Source organism: Juglans microcarpa x Juglans regia, chromosome 1D (assembly GCF_004785595.1).
Source record: "Juglans microcarpa x Juglans regia isolate MS1-56 chromosome 1D, Jm3101_v1.0, whole genome shotgun sequence".
Taxonomy (NCBI): Eukaryota; Viridiplantae; Streptophyta; class Magnoliopsida; order Fagales; family Juglandaceae; genus Juglans; species Juglans microcarpa x Juglans regia.
Window position 1 is genome coordinate 21,491,257 of NC_054594.1, and position 15,422 is coordinate 21,506,678.

General features: G+C 38.3%; 2 protein-coding genes and 1 long non-coding RNA gene across 4 annotated transcripts in view; 1 reads left to right on the plus strand and 2 right to left on the minus strand.

Annotated features, from left to right (window-relative positions):
- The first annotated feature begins 508 nt into the window (after positions 1-508).
- LOC121251084 (protein POLLENLESS 3-like) lies at positions 509-5,234 on the plus strand. Its single transcript, XM_041150431.1, has 5 exons — positions 509-930; positions 1,813-2,025; positions 3,219-3,367; positions 3,452-3,520; positions 3,609-5,234. The coding sequence occupies exons 1-5, from the start codon at positions 742-744 to the stop codon at positions 4,984-4,986; spliced, it is 1,998 nt and encodes a 665-aa protein (XP_041006365.1). The 5' UTR covers positions 509-741; the 3' UTR covers positions 4,987-5,234.
- A 654-nt stretch (positions 5,235-5,888) lies between these two features.
- LOC121255648 (DNA gyrase subunit A, chloroplastic/mitochondrial) overlaps positions 5,889-15,422 on the minus strand; it is a 50,941-nt gene continuing 41,407 nt past the window's right edge. Inside the window, exons 23-27 of one of the 2 annotated variants that reach the window (XM_041156082.1) lie at positions 8,349-8,485; positions 7,239-7,359; positions 7,084-7,138; positions 6,883-6,979; positions 5,889-6,265 (exon numbers count right to left, since the gene is read on the minus strand). In XM_041156082.1, the coding sequence (XP_041012016.1) occupies positions 6,118-6,265; positions 6,883-6,979; positions 7,084-7,138; positions 7,239-7,359; positions 8,349-8,485 (558 nt within the window). In that variant the 3' untranslated portion in view covers positions 5,889-6,117. Of the gene's footprint in view, positions 6,266-6,882; positions 6,983-7,083; positions 7,139-7,238; positions 7,360-8,348; positions 8,486-15,422 lie in introns of both variants that reach the window. The other variant, XM_041156077.1, reaches the window with a different exon arrangement.
- On the minus strand, positions 9,712-10,473 carry LOC121255654. Its single transcript, XR_005938832.1, has 2 exons — positions 10,162-10,473; positions 9,712-10,077 (listed from the first exon to the last, which is right to left on the minus strand). It is a non-coding gene; the product is annotated as an uncharacterized LOC121255654 (long non-coding RNA).

A 15,422-nucleotide genomic window follows, 5' to 3' on the forward strand; every position in this document is an offset into this window, starting at 1 on the left:
TTCTCGTGTAAATAGAGTAATGCTAGATTATAAATAATATGCTTATAATCTGATAATTATCTCTAGAAAAAATGAAAAAGAATCACTTGTGCAAATTAAGATATATAAACTTATTGTCTATGTTTTCCATTATATATAAATATCCACTTGTGGAAAAAGAAAAAGATATATATTTATGCCCAGTTTGGATTCAGAAATGAGTTGAGATAATTTTAGATTAATTGAATAAAATATTATTATAATATTATTTTTAATATTTTTATTTTTTTGAAATTTGAAAAAGTTAAATTGTTTATTATATTTTATATAAAAATTTAAAAAAATTATAATAATAAAATGAGATGAATTGATGTGAATTTTAAATCTAAAGAATGGCTTAGTCTTCTTTCACGTATATGCACCAAAGTCACTGGCGAAATCGCACGCGCAACTCACACGCGCAACGGTGTTGACACAGCCCCTAACGGCTAGTAATTATAAAACGGTAAGTCTTTTCAATTGTTCTCTCTCTCTCACTCAGTCTCTCTTGCCTTTCTACGTTTTGCATCACTTTCTCTCATCACTCGGTCCTCTCTCTCAAATTTTTCTCACTCTTTCACGCTTTCCTAGATGACCCAAAGAGAAATTTTACCGCAAGAAAGCTAAGTGGTCTCCTTACCACAAGAAAACTATAAGTTGTCTCCTCTAATAAACGGGTTCAAAGATTTTCCTGAGAGTCGAGTTGTACTTGGAGAAAAGGCAATGTGGAGCAACGGCAAGAATTTCCCCGCGAGGGGGTTCTCGACTCCGCCACCTGTACGGAAGCCCAGGCCGATGATGCCGCTGTCAGAGAGGAAGAGATCGTCGCCTGCAAATAATGGTGATCTCTTCCATGTTATACATAAAGTGCCTGCTGGTGATTCTCCCTATGTCAGGGCCAAACATGTTCAGGTGAGTGATTCTTGATGCTTTGGTATGGTTTAGGCTAATGGGATTTAATGTGTTTTTTTGTGTTTGATTTGAATGATCGTTCATGTCGCTTTAGTTCTTGTTTATAAAGAAACTTTATATTGGATTTTGTTATTTCGTCTGTTGTGTTGCAATCCATGATTCTTGAATGTTACTGTTACTCGTTATTCTTGATTTTTATGGACATCTAGTTTTCAAAAGTCTGCATAATTTGAATGCCTGCCTTGGTAGTTTTATCGGGCCCCAGGTTTTTCTTGTAACTGGGGTAGAAAATCTTTTCCATTGTCGAGGTTTGGATTAGGTTTTGATGCTCATGCTCATTCGGGTATTTTACAAGACCCATTATTTATTTAATTGTTTCTTTTCGGAATTCTTGGTATTTGAAGCTTGTTGATTTGTATGCTTTTAGATGAATAACCTTTTTTATTTTTTATTTTTTTCAATTTAGCTGAATTTTATTTTTATTTCATACAGTCCCAGCTGTTTATGAAGAAATATTATATGGAATTTTAACTGAAAATATTTTTGAGAAAAGAAAAGTGGATGACCCAATGAATAACCTTGGGCATGGGGTATGCCACTACGGTCTAAGGTTCAAATGTCCTTGGGTGCAAACAATATCTAAGGATCATCTGATGGCGGATTTTCTTCTTAAATTACTAAAGGTGAACTTGCGGGAATCTCCTAGGGCCTATACAACCCCGAGACTAGTCAGGACACAATTCCTGGACACCCGGTGCCAATAAAAAAAAAAAAAAACAAGTATTTAGAATGGCAAAATTATGTACCTGAAGTGTGCTGATCACTGTTTGTAGAGATCCTGACTAGATTATTCCCTTTTTTGTCTTTGCTTTATAACTACAGTTGATAGACAAGGATCCGAACAGGGCAATTTCCCTGTTCTGGGCTGCCATAAATGCCGGGGACAGAGTTGATAGTGCCTTGAAAGACATGTCAATCGTGATGAAACAATTGGATCGATCTGATGAGGCAATTGAGGCTATCAAATCTTTCCGTCATCTTTGCCCATATGATTCTCAGGAATCTCTCGACAATGTGTTAGTCGAGCTCTACAAGGTAAAAGAACCATTCCCAAGTAAATAGTTACTTCATTTATTCACTTGCCCATTGTTTATCATTTTCTGTTTTAGCCAGTTAGTTTTGAAACTATTAGCTAGTTGTAAAAAGTGAAGAAGATGTCTTCAGGATGCATCTATACTTTGATAAGTGAATTCTTCTTATGAATCTCTCATTTTCATCACCTTAGAAAGATTAGTAAGTTGTGATGTTTGTAACAATCTATAGAGGGTTAGGTTACTAGTCTATGCCTTACATAATAGCCCTTCTCTTTATCACCTATTGTTTGCTGATGACCTAGTCTTACTCAGAAAATAAAGCCTCTGTAGTTGTTGTGCCACTAGTCATGTTCATAAAAGTTTCTGTGCTGCTGTTTGTGAACAGCTTTTGAACTGTGGTAAGTCTAAGGTCGTGTTCTCCTAGAATGTTAATCGAGGGCTCTCTGGTATGATCTGAATGTCATACAAATGCTTCTTGCAGTTGGAATAGGAACTTTGGTATTAAGATCCTACCTTTTACCTTCTTTAGTTTACTCCCCGATAATACCTTGCAGAAATGATCCAAGAAAAATGTAAAGATCATTACATTCAAATAGGATGAAAAACAAGGAAATACTGAAGTAAATATGTATGTAAAGTAGGTGATGACAATCAATGAATGCATAATACATATCAATTTTATCATTTTTGCAAGAAATTAGGAGTGACAGAGGCAGGGCCAGTCTATGCTTGCTAATGTGTTCTCCATAGAGGCATCTCGGAATTGATGGAAAGAATATCTTAGTACCATGATTTATGAACCATCTGAAAGCAATTTATCACGCTTGCAAGAGGTTCGTTGTGTTCCATATCTGGGGTTCGAGGGTAAAAACTAAAAATTACATTTTATCACACATGCTGTTTTTCTGGTGGATGCTTCATCTACTACGTTAGTTTCTTATTCCAATTATTGGGTCTGGATTAAAATTTGGGAATGCAAACTGCAAGGTCTGGTGTTTGCCCTAATAAGTGACTTCGCATTTAGGTCTATTTAGTTTGACTTCCTATATTTGTTAACGAATTTTGGTTACATTACTTTGAAGACAAACTTACTTGCCATGAGGCTCCTAAACTTATGTATTGTTCTCTTGATTTGATGAGCAAGCACGGATGTAATTTGCATACATTGTTTGTGCGCTTATTATATTTTTGCAGAGATCTGGAAGGATTGAAGAAGAGATTCAGATGCTTCAGCTCAAATTGAAGCGCATTGAAGATGGCATAGCTTTTGGTGGAAGAAGGACAAAGACAGCTAGATCTCAAGGAAAGAAGGTTCAGATAACTATTGAACAGGAAGTATCTAGGTGGATGATGCATCTATTATTTTTCTTTTTTCACATTTATATTTTCCTACAAACTTACATGACTTTGATACTCTTTTAATGCAGGATACTAGGCAACTTGGCCTGGGCTTACTTGCAGCAAAGTAATTATAAAGCAGCTGAAGAACATTACAGGTAAGTTTTTCACGCTCTAATCATATCTACTGTGTAACATCTCATTTGTTTCAGAAAATTTCATTTCTATTCTTTGGAATCTGTTCAGGAAAGCTTTATCTCTGGAACCAGATAAGAATAAGCAGTGCAACTTGGCCATCTGCTTGATGCACATGAACAAGATTGCAGAAGCAGCATCTCTGCTTCATGACGTAAGAGTTTCATCTGGAAATAGACAGATGGATGAGTCTTATGCCAAGTCATATGAACGTGCTCTTCAAATGTTGACTGACCTGGAGTCACAGCCAGCGCCATCAAATGAACCCAGTAGATTTTCCTTTGGTCAGAACCAAATTGAGGACAAGGACAATTTCTTTTGGCATGGCAATGAGACTCGACAATGCAAATCATTTGGACAAAGAATTAGTTTACAGTCCTCTCCTCAAACATCTGCTGATAAATGCGTGAAAGATCCTCACTTTGAATACTCTGGCGACAGGATGTCAGGGTTTTCCAACAGACTGAAGGAAAATGGGGTTGGTTCAACTGGAACAGAAACAACACCTACTTGCAAAAATGCATATTCTTCCCCTTCTTCCACTGGAAGGAACCTGAATGTTTTATTTACACAACCCAGAAGATCGCCATGGGGAATTGACAATGAATATCAGAGCAGGAAAATATTGGGAAATGATGCAGTTCGCAGTTCAAGTCGTAAACTTACATTTGAGCCACCTGTAACCACTGAAAATGTGCAAGCTGACTCAATTCATGATGTTAATGGGGACTGGAGGAGGTCATGCAGAGATCTAGCTAGATTGAAAGGTGAATCAGTGATAAAATCTATGTCAATGAATTATGCAAGAACATCAGAATCTTCCGTTGATCGAGGTTGGGATCAGAGTTCTGGAATTACTATTTCAGGTCATGAGAAGCCAATTACAAGTGAAGAATCTTTCAGAAAGGGAAGCCCTGGTGTGCCAGATGGTCTTCATCGACCCTCTACAGAAATTCTGCAGTCGTCACACGATAACAATAAGAAAAGTTGGGCAGATATGGTTGAGGAAGAAGAACAAGAATTACAAAGTGGAAGCATGTTAAACAAGTATTCTGATGGTTGGAATGTTGAAGAATATAATGATGAAAATCTGAATACCAACATAATGTGTCAAAGTCCTTACCCAGAGAGTCAGATTAAAAATTTAAGCTACAAGTATGAATCATTTGATGTTAAAGATCTAAACAGTACATCTGGGGCTGGAGTTTTATCAAGAAATCCAGCAGTGCAGCGTTCTATGAATTTCAATCAGCAGCAGAAGCCAGAGTCAACAGATTACTCTTACTCCTCACCAATGCCAAAAATGGATTTGAACTTTGAGGGCCGTGGATCTGAGAAGGCAAATGGAAGGGATTATTCTATGTCTGAGGAGAAGGAAAAACTAATGAGGAGAAACAGATTACAGGTTTTCCGAGACATAACTCCTTGACCAGAAAGTCCAGGCAGAGCTTGAATGCCAGAGTTGTCCATAGTCCGTACTGCAATTTTAAGTGTTCTTTTATTTTAAATTGATATTTGGGTGTTAAATAGCATTGGTGGGTCAGTGTGATTCATTCTCTTTATTCTTTTTTTCCTGCTCATTGTTTCATTTTACCTTAAGCTTTGTATATCTGCTATTCATCTGTTTACTGTATGAAGCTTTCTTTCTAATTGAAGTACACAGCACTGTTTGATGGATTTGTCCTCATTCTGTGTTCCCTGGTTGCATCAAGCTTCATGTATCTGCTTTACCATTCCTTGGTTTTTGGATCATTTGAAAAATTTTGTAACCGCCAAAGGAGTTCAAAAATGTAGTCCTGGTATTCCTGAGAATTCATTAATAAAATTACGGGGTACAATCCTCTTTCTTGAAAAACCAAAAAAAAAAAAAAACTTAACGTACCTCCAATGTGGCGTTCATTGTATTGTTTTGATAAATTCATTAGATATCTATGGCAATCGGCCTTACACTGTCCTTATTGGGCGTGTGTTTATAAGAATACGCATAATAAGATGCCTAAGGCATGCCAGCCTCAATTCTTTGGTAAAAATCTTAGCATTCCATTCCGGCTCAGTTAAAGAAAACCGAGAGGAAAATATTGCAATGAATCCAATGCTTTATGTCCTAAAAGCATGTCTGTCATCCATGTATCTCATGAAAATGAGACATGGGATTTCCAAAGGTCTAGATGGTTTCTTAAAAACACACTTCCATCGATGCTAAGCAATCGGCCTGTTAAAATTTTGCGAAGAAACTAGAAAAGGTAAACAAAAAAGTCAGGCAAGAATGTGAACACAAGCAGGGGAGTAACTTAACAGCAAAACTGTCAGTAAAAGAAAATCTTCTCCAACTTGACGTATTGAAAAACATATTTTTCATCAATGGAAATGGTTCGAAAAATTACAAACTGTACAGAGCAGTCCTACTTCAACTAATGCTACAGCTACATGAAAACAACATTTCACTCCCATGATCAGTCACTTACATGAGATGGAATAGGATGAACATCCTCCTCTGCTGGTACAGTACCTGTTGATACATATTTCAATTATATTGAAAGCTTAGTAGCAGCCATTGGAACTATGCAGATGCTCCAAGTGATGAAACTTGGCCATGGACTGCAGCAGCTTCAGAAGCTATTTCTTCCTCAGGGTCGGTATCTGTCGCTGAGATTAGAGATGCAGACTGAATCTTTCCAGTGTGATCTAGCCGCATCAAGATAACTCCCCTGCAGAATTATTTATTGGAGAAGACTACATCAGAATAATATAAATGATGAACTACTAAAAGCTACAATAAGGATGTTGACAATACATACAAAGGGGGTCGCATCATAGTATTTATATTATAATACATAAATAATAAACAAGAGAGATAAAGCTTCTCAACTATTATCACAATTGTTTTAAACAAATCTCAGAACTTGGATATGCTACTACAAGCAGTTGAAAATTGGAAAATCACGAATCTCAAGTAAACAGGCAGACAGAGAGGAGCCTGATAGGGGCATGTGCTGCCCCTGACATGGACCATTTTGGTATTTGAAGATGTTTTCTGGTTAACAATGATTGTTTTCTACTTATCAAAAAACAAGGAATATTTTCTGTAAATCCTAACTTGCCACGTGGAATGTTGGTGCATCACTACAAATATATTGGGTTGAGCTTAAAAGTTGAAATCCATTACCACGAATATAGGGAAAACCAAAATTATTAGTTTCTGCATAAAGCGGAGCTGCTATGTTCATGCCTTCAAGCTATATCATTGGCTAAAGCCACAAAACAAGTAAAGGCAGGCAATTCTATATACATTTCAGTAAATAAATAAACCATAGAAAATAAGTACCTTGCATAGCGAGACTGTATCGAAACATCCCGAACCTTAATTCTGTTAACTGTACCACTTTGGCTAACAAGAACCACTTGTTCATCACTTTCACCATCTTCTGTAAATTCATATTACGGAATAAATAAATTATAAATCTGTACGAGAACAAATAACTATAGGTATCAGACTATCAGCTTCAAGTAATACTCATAATATTACCTGCTAATGAAAACCCAACCACAAACACTGCAGCCAAGCGATCCTCAGCTGAAAACTGAAAATAGGGCAGCAGAAAAGAATAAGAAAAGCTACTATGTCATACAAATCAAAAGTTGCGGATTTGGACGGGGAAGTTTATATGATATTCAAGATACCTTGTATCCAATCAAACCAACTCTGTTCAAAGGTGAAGCACGGAAGCTGCTCAAGGGCACCCGCTTTCCAAAACCACTTTCGGACAGAAACAACAGCCATGGGCCACTGAGGCGTTTAGTACTGTGTAAACAAGTACAAGATAAAATGTTCTATTGTTATGGACAAAATTGCCAAATTAAAATAAACAGCTAATTAACATTATGCTCATCATAGATAAAAGGACTAGTAAAAATTATATTAAAAAAAAAGGAACGCCAAAAGGCAACCTCTTTCTCACAAACATAAACTGCTGATAGCTGATATGACCGCAACAAGGAGCAGGGAGAAGAATCGAAGCAATTTAGGCCTCGTTTGTATTTACAGTTCATCTCAACTCATCTCATCTAATCATTATAACTTTCCCAAATTCTCACACAAGATAAAATAAACAATTCAACTTTTTCAAATCCCAAAACAAAAATAATCTTAAAAAAATATATTATAACAATATTTTATTCAACTTTTTAATTTTAATCTCAATTCATCTCATCTCATCTCATCTGCGAAAACAAACGAGCCCTTGCTCTGTTCATCCAATAAAAGGTTCAATCCAGAACAGATAACTGTATTGCAATGGGCTCGGATTTTTTTTTAAATCCTCTAGTGAATAATCCGATTATTTGAATACCAGTGCCAGACAAACATTACTAATCTCAAAACCAGAGAGGAAACACATACTTCACTTCCAAACAACAATACTTGGCAGAACCTAGAGATCGAAAACCAAGAAAAAAGTTCAGATTCTCTAGTGTTAAAGCATGTCTATAGATTTTCCAAGAATGTCCTGACTATGGCTGGTAATTAATCATACTGTGGATGCCCAAAATTGTCACACCCAAACCAGATTTATATCAAGTCACCAAGCCAACAACCATACCAAATACACTAAAACATCAAATTTTAAATTGATAAAGTCCAAACAATTTAAACACACTGATTCTGATAAGGTTAATGGGTCAGGGTAACAAATTGCACTTATTACTAACCAACCAAACCATAATCATATATGATGCCCAGCCCAATTAAGTAATAAAAAAACTTGAACATCAAGAATGACAAAAAATAATTGCCTGCTTGGGTTAGCTTCTGTCACCATTTCCAACTCTTTCCGTTTAGCTGCTGGTATAATGTCCATGCTTGCTATCTTATCCTCTCCTTTTAGTCTCATGGCCACTGCACCCCTAGTATTTCGGCCTTGTGCTCGAATCTGAGCAACAAAAACAACAGCGAGAACAATATCAGATACTGAATTAGCTCAAGAATCATGTTCTGCATTATAGGACGATTTAAAGAGATTTTAAATGAAAAATGGCAAAGTTTCTTTTAATATAATTATGATTATTATTATGTAGTGGAGTTTCTGTAGGTTATCCATAAATTTTATTAAAAAATAACATTATGAAAACATAACACAGCCAGTTCTCCACTATAATGAGAAGAAGCAGGAGCATCCCAAAGCAATTCAAGATCCAGAAGGCTCGGTACTCCAAAAAGAAGGGAGAAAGTCATTTCTATAAGCAATGGGAATGCTCCGAGCTTTAAAAAATTATGCCACTTTTAACGAGCTTGCACAACACAGCGAGTTCTCTACCAAAATGAGAAGCAGCTGAGGCACACCAAAATAAATCCCAGGGCCAGAAGGCTCACTAGTCCAGAAACAAGTGAGAAATTTCTTTCTGTAAGCTACGGGAAAGATCCAAATCTTTTAAAAATCATGCCACATTTATCGAGCTTACATGGTTAGACTTTTTTTTGGCACCGGGTGTCCGAGAACAACATCCCGACTAATTCCAGAGGTGCACAATTACATGGTTAGATTAAAATGGATTTATATGTTTTCCTATCAGGATTCATGTGTTTTAAAGAAAAAATGTAATCCAATAACATTGGAGCACATCTCCATGGACTGAAAAAGAAGAAAGCTCAAGCACAAAGGACTTTGATTTGCTTTACGCACGGATAAAATCCTGGAAACCATTTCCTCGGGAAAAATGGATTTATATGTGATCAATGGATATGATTGCAGCGTTGCTATTGGCTATTACAGGAGGCCTTTAAGAGTCATAATGTATTGTTTATTCCTACGTATCTTTTGATAAGTTAAGCTTTATTGAAAATAAAAAAAGGATGTTATCCAGGAACACAGGGAGTATACAAATATACACCTAATTAAAAAAAGAAAATAGTAAAAAATATGAAAACTACAAATAAATAATCAAGATTGGACAACCATGGAAGAGAAAAGTGTTCTCAAGAAAACATTCTTCACTCCTGCCACCATCTTCTTGCATTTATCAAAACTCGGTCACTGCTTTCCTTCCGTATGCACCACATAACCCAAGACAGAATCAGCTTCCATAAAGTAGCACTCTCAAAAGTATGGAACCTACCTCTCCAACACGCCAATAGAAACTACCACTTCTTTTTTACTGATCAGTAAATAGGAATTTTATTAAAATTAGGCGAAGCTAAGTACACGGGACATATACAAGAACCACACCTATGCATGACTATCTAAAGATACAAGAAAATCATGTAGGTTCATGCCATTAAAGTCTATTACAATCGACAAATGGAATAATGTACGAAGAAAAAAAGTTATAATCTCTCTCATTGTCTGTTCACGATCCTCAAAACTCCAACCATTCCTCTCCATCCATATGCATCACCGTAGGCAGATCGGTATTATCTTCCACATCGCTGCGATTTGAGAATTACCTCAAATGCCTTGCCAGCTGACCAAAAAGTCAACAACCCTTCTTGACATTTATTACCCAAACGAGTCCCACTCTACCAAAGCTATTATTCCATAAGCTCATGGCTACATCAAAATGCAATAATAGATGATCCATAGACACCCTACTTTTCTTACACATATAGCACCAATCCAATACAATCAATCAGCCTTTTCTTAGAATATCTAAGGTAAGAATCTTCCCTAGTGAAGCTGTGCATACAAAAAAAGAAGCTTTTAGGAGGGCCTTAGTCTTCCATATGTTCTTCCATGAGAATGTTCTTGTAGAGTGTGTCATGAGGGACTTGTAGTATGACTGTACAATAAATTTCCCTTCATGGATTGTGGCCACTTAGATACCGTTTGGATAGTGAGTTAAGATGAAAGTTGAATAAAATATTGTTAGAATATTATTATTGTTTTGGAATTTGAAAAAGTTAAATTGTTTATTATATTTTGCATGGAAATTTGGTAAAATTGTAATGATGAAATGAGATGAGATGAGATGAAACACTTTCACTATCCAAACGAGGCCTTAATCTTATCCGCTTCTCCAATCACTCTACAAGTATACACACGGTTGAAGAAATTTGTAAATGTATCAATTTCCCAATCTTGGACAGCTCTAAGGAAAGTGATATTCCACTGAGGAGAGCCACTAGAGAGATCCATGAGCTCTACTATGGAAGCCTCCTTTCTTCAAGCGATGCCATATAGTATTGTGTAGGCTTCTTTGAGGATTCGATCTCCACACCATAGGTCATTCCAAAATTTAATTCTGAAACCATCCCCAACTGCAAAACGTGCGTATTGATGAAGATTGGTCCAACCTCTTCTTATTTGTTTCCAAACCCCACCCCATGTGATCTGCTCACCTCATTCGAGCACCATCCTCCCCATAGTCCACCATATTTTAACTCTATAATCACCCTCCATAAAGCTCCCCTCTCTGTGGTATCTCCACAACCATTTACCCAATAAAGCCTTGTTGAAAACCAACAAGTTCCAAATTCCCAACCCACCTTCTCGTATAGGGGTACAAACCATAGCCCAATTCACCAAATGAAATTTGAATTCTTCATCTATTCCCCCAATAGGAAATCTATTTACAATTTCTCTATCCAGTGAGCCACTTTGCATGGTATTGGAAATTAAGATAACTACGGAGGCAGGATGTATAGAGTACATTTTATCAACGTAACTCTACAAACTTTGGTCAAATATATCCTCTTCCATCTCGCCAATTTACACTCCATTTTTTCCAACACTCTATCCCAAATAGACTGCGATTTAAAGGAGGCACCTAGTGGAAGACCGAGATACTTCATTGGTAAGGTGGAGACTTTGCATCCCAAAAATTAGCCAAGCTCAAAACACTTGGAACATTTCCAACCGGAACTAATTATGACTTGGCGAGATTCACTTTCAAACTTGAAGCCGCTTCAAAGCAAAGTAAAAGAGCCCACAAAGCTTGAATATGATTATGATTAGCCCCACAAAAGACGAGTATCATCTGCAAATAAGAGGTGAGTCATTTTAAGCATGCTGATTCTTGCATCCACTACAACAAATTGAGATAGAAATCCACTTTCCACAGGACCTGCGATCATTTTACTAAAAGCTTCCATTATGAAAACAACAAGTAATGGAGATAGGGGATCACCTTGCCTCAAAACCCTCCTTGAACTTCTGAAGAAACCCATTGGGCTACCATTCACCAAGATAGAGAAACATACAGTGGAGATGCAAAATTTGATCCAAGAGCACCATCTTGCTCCAAGTCCACACCTCTCGAGCATGTGTAACAAAAAAATTTCAGTTTACACAATCATATGCCTTCTCCATATCAAGTTTGCATAATAACCCGAGTTCATCCGACTTGATGCAACTCTCCAAGCATTCATTGGCAATGAAAACCGAGTCAAGGATTTGCCGACCTCCTATGAATGCATTTTGGGGCTAGGATATGTACTTCTCCAATACCGCACTCAATTTAAGAGCCAAGACCTTCAAAGGGATTTTGTACATTCCACTCACCAAGCTATTAGGACGAAAGTCCTCAATTTCCACCACCTCAGGCTTCTTTGGGATAAGAGTAATGAAAGTAGCATTTAGGCTTTTTTCAAAATTATCTCGTTCATGAAACTCATGGAAGAAGCTCATGATGTCGTCTTTAACTATCTCCCAACATGCCTTAAAGAAGGCCATAGTGAACCCACCAAGACCCGGAGCTTTGTCACCAGCCATACTTCTCACCGCCTTGTGAATCTCCACCTCCTCGAAAGGCCACTCTAGCCAACTTGCTTCTTGCTGATCGATCAACCCAAAAACAAGGCCATCCAAACAAGGTCTCCATGATAATTGTTCTGAAAGTAGTTGTGCATAGTAGTTGGTAATACGATCCATGATCTCAGACGGATTCGATGTAATCCTACCATCTACCAACAAGGACTCAATGATCTTCTATGCGAATTAGCCATGATGGAAAAACTTTGTGCATTTATCTCCTTTTAGCCATAAAGCCCTCGATTTTCGTTTTTGTGAGATCTCTTCCATTAAAGCCATCCGTTCAATATCTGAGGTGACTTGCTTTTTGCAAGCCTTTTCTTCTTCTGAAAGCCCCCTCTCCTCCTCCACGTCCTCCAAACCCTGTAAGGCCTCGTTTGTTTTCTCATATGAGATTAGTTGAGATTAAAGTTAAAAATTGAATAAAATATTGTTAAAATATATTTTTTTAATATTATTTTTGTTTTGGAATTTGAAAAAATTAAATTGTTTATTTTATTTTGTGGGAACTTGGGAAAGTTGTAATGATTAGATGAAATGAGTTGAAAGGAGTTGTGAAAACAAACGAGGCCTAATTCGTCGAGTATGGACTTCTTTCGGTGTTACACATTCCCAAACATTTGCTCATTCCACTTCTTCAAGTCCTCCTTCAGAGCCTTTAACTTACAAGCAAGCACATAACTCGGGTTGCCCTGTATGAGATAGGAAGACCACCATTGTCTAACTCGCTCAAAGAAGCCTTCAGATTTCAGCCACATGTTCTCAACCTTGAAATATCTTTTACCTTCTTGTATGCCTCCACAATCAATGAAAATGGGGAAGTGATCCAAACATAACCTTGGAAGCCATTTTTGGATTAGATCCCGAAAGTGTGCTTCCCAATTAGGGCGAAATGCGGAATCTATCAAGTCTTGACCAAGCTAGAGTTCTCTATTATTGGACCATGTTAATGTGCCACCCACTAGAGGAATGTCCAGAAGATCTTGCACATAAATAAAGTCTGAAAAATCCATCATTGCTGAGCTAGGGCTAGGACCTTCTAGTTGTTCATTTGGGAAGCGAGTGACGTTAAAATCTCCCCCAATGCACCAAGGCAGGCTCCATAAGCTACAAAGACTAGTCAATTCATCCCACATGCCTCTTCACTCAGTAATAGTATTGGGACCATAGACACGGGCAAAGGACCATTGAAAACTATCTTTCACATTCGTGAAAGAAGTAGCCACAACATATTCCCCACACGCTCATCCGTTTTTTTACCACCCTTTTATCCCATATTACCAAGATGCCTCCCAAAGCCCCCTTAGACAACAAATACGACGACCCCACATGACAACAATTCCACAAACTCCATATGATGTTATGGGAGATGAGTTCCAGTTTTGTCTCTTGTAAACATACAACATCCACTCTCCAACTACGAAGTTGGTTTCGTACTTTGGTGCGCTTCTATAATTTGTTCAACCCCTTTACATTGCACGAGACTATTTTGAGCTTCATAAAACCAATGATTTTGCACTACCCTTCGTCCCACCACGACTCACACTTCCTTCATAATTTACCGAACAAGTAAGTCTCTTTAGTTCCCTTTGGCTTTTCTTGGCTGAATGGCTCTTCATGGTTGCATTGGACTGCCCAGCTTCGATGGCATCAAGTAAGACCAAGAACTGATCTTCATAACCGATACATGGGAGCCCGACACACAATTGAATCTCCTTGGCTTTAAGCAAAACACAATCGGATGCCAGTTGTTTTTTAGTGGGGACATTGAATTCAACGACGTAGGCTCAACCCAATGATCATCATCTCCAATATTCCTACATGCTGCTACCTCCGCCAGCTATAACTCCCCCTCGTTATTATTGTGTCAAGAGACTCTGGGCTTGAATATAACCAAGGTGCCAACATCGATTTGGTTGTCACCCTCAAAATTGTGCCCCATCAGCATCTCAACATCCATTGGAGATTCCCGTGCAAGCACAACAGCTATAGGACTTCCAACTATGTCAGAGAAGGTCGCCAGCTCACTCTAGCCCTCTTCCTCTGTCCAGGATCCCTTCGTACATTCGGAATGGACATTTTCAGCTTCTAACACCATCAGTAACATCAACTCCGGTATGCCGTCGACTAGAGGTCCACCCATAGGTCGCTTGGTCCAGGTGGTGGGTTCTGTCCGTTTTCGGTTACTCGCAAACCCCACATACATTCGAAACAAGCAGTCTTGACTTTGATCTCCGTCGTCAGAGTCAACTCTGGCGATGGGTCGACCAAAGGCCCACCCACCAGGTCACTTGTTCCCAACGGTGGGGTCTCTCTTTTCCGTTACTCGCAGGCCCCTTGTACATTTGAAACAACCAATCTCGGCTTCGATCTCCATCGGCAACATCAAATCTAGCGATGTGTCGACCAGAGGCCCACCCACTAGGTCGCTTGATCCTGACGATTGGTTCTGTGTTCGTCGGCAAGTCATTGCTTATAATAGGCACAAGGTTCGTTTCAAGAGGCCTTGGATGTTTAGCCTACTAGTTTTTGGGCTTGGCTTTCGCTAGGGGTGCTACTTCATGGTGCGGGGCGGGGTGGACCGACCCCCACACCCCACCCCACACCATGCGGGGGGAGGGTTTCCAACCCCGCCCCAGTACTAGGGGGTGGGGTTAAAACTACACCCCCAACCCGCCCCCCGCTCAACCAAATGACCCATTGGGTCTATAAATTATTTTAGACCCAAATCATAAATTTAAATTTATACATTCAAAAAGAATATAAACTCATTAGAGTAGTAGTTTGGATTGCCTTGGCCTCCTAGACCAACCTTTATATAGGAGGCCAAGGCAATACAATAGTCATACTTAAGCAATGTGCGGCATGTCGATCTGCCTGAGTGTCTCTCCTACGACGTATTCACAACTGGTCAAAAGGCCTGTGATGTGGTGTGATAACTGGCAGGTGCGCGCGGTTCTTAGGGGAGGTATCCTTAACTGTTTATATTGAATAAGAGTATATGTGATTAAGAAATGGTAAGTTTGTGCAAAGAGTTACATTGTTACAACTTCAAATGTTTTTTAAAAGTAAGTCTGAATGGGTGAAAAATACAATTTATGAAATTGCACGTTCATGCTCATGC